Consider the following 338-nt stretch of genomic DNA (forward strand, 5'->3'; position numbering starts at 1 on the left):
TCCAACAGCAATCCAAGCGAGGAAAGACAGATTTCCCAAGTGAGGTGGGATGGTACCGGTTAGACCCAGGCTCGAAATGTCCAGCGCAGTGACCCTGAGGTTCCTGGATCCACAACTGACACCGACCCAGTTGCAAACAGAGGTAGCAGTCGACCAATTGGTTGCCAAAATGTTTTGAGGGTCCTGAGTGATGTGGGCTTTTAGTGCAAGAAGAGCCAATCAGTCTGTGGTGATGTTGGGCGGCTCCATAGACAAGGCAGCCATAAAATTACACAACAGCAGCACCGCAAGAAGGGAGACGAGGAAGCAAGTGTTTCCCATTAGCTTTCTCTGGGCAG

The 338-nt window shown here is 51.5% G+C and overlaps 1 protein-coding gene across 1 annotated transcript in view; it reads right to left on the bottom strand.

Moving 5' to 3' along the window:
* LOC110428832 (uncharacterized) overlaps nt 1-321 on the bottom strand; it is a 2,261-nt gene extending 1,940 nt beyond the window's left edge. Inside the window, exons 1-2 of the mRNA XM_021444755.1 lie at nt 286-321; nt 7-183 (exon numbers count right to left, since the gene is read on the bottom strand). Of these exons, the coding sequence (XP_021300430.1) occupies nt 7-183; nt 286-321 (213 nt within the window). The remainder of the gene's footprint in view (nt 1-6; nt 184-285) is intronic.
* Nucleotides 322-338: the final 17 nt, after the last annotated feature.

This window comes from Theobroma umbraticum, unplaced genomic scaffold (genome assembly GCF_002168275.2).
Source record: "Theobroma umbraticum cultivar Fairchild unplaced genomic scaffold, ASM216827v3 scaffold_2675.0, whole genome shotgun sequence".
Classification (NCBI taxonomy): domain Eukaryota; kingdom Viridiplantae; phylum Streptophyta; class Magnoliopsida; order Malvales; family Malvaceae; genus Theobroma; species Theobroma umbraticum.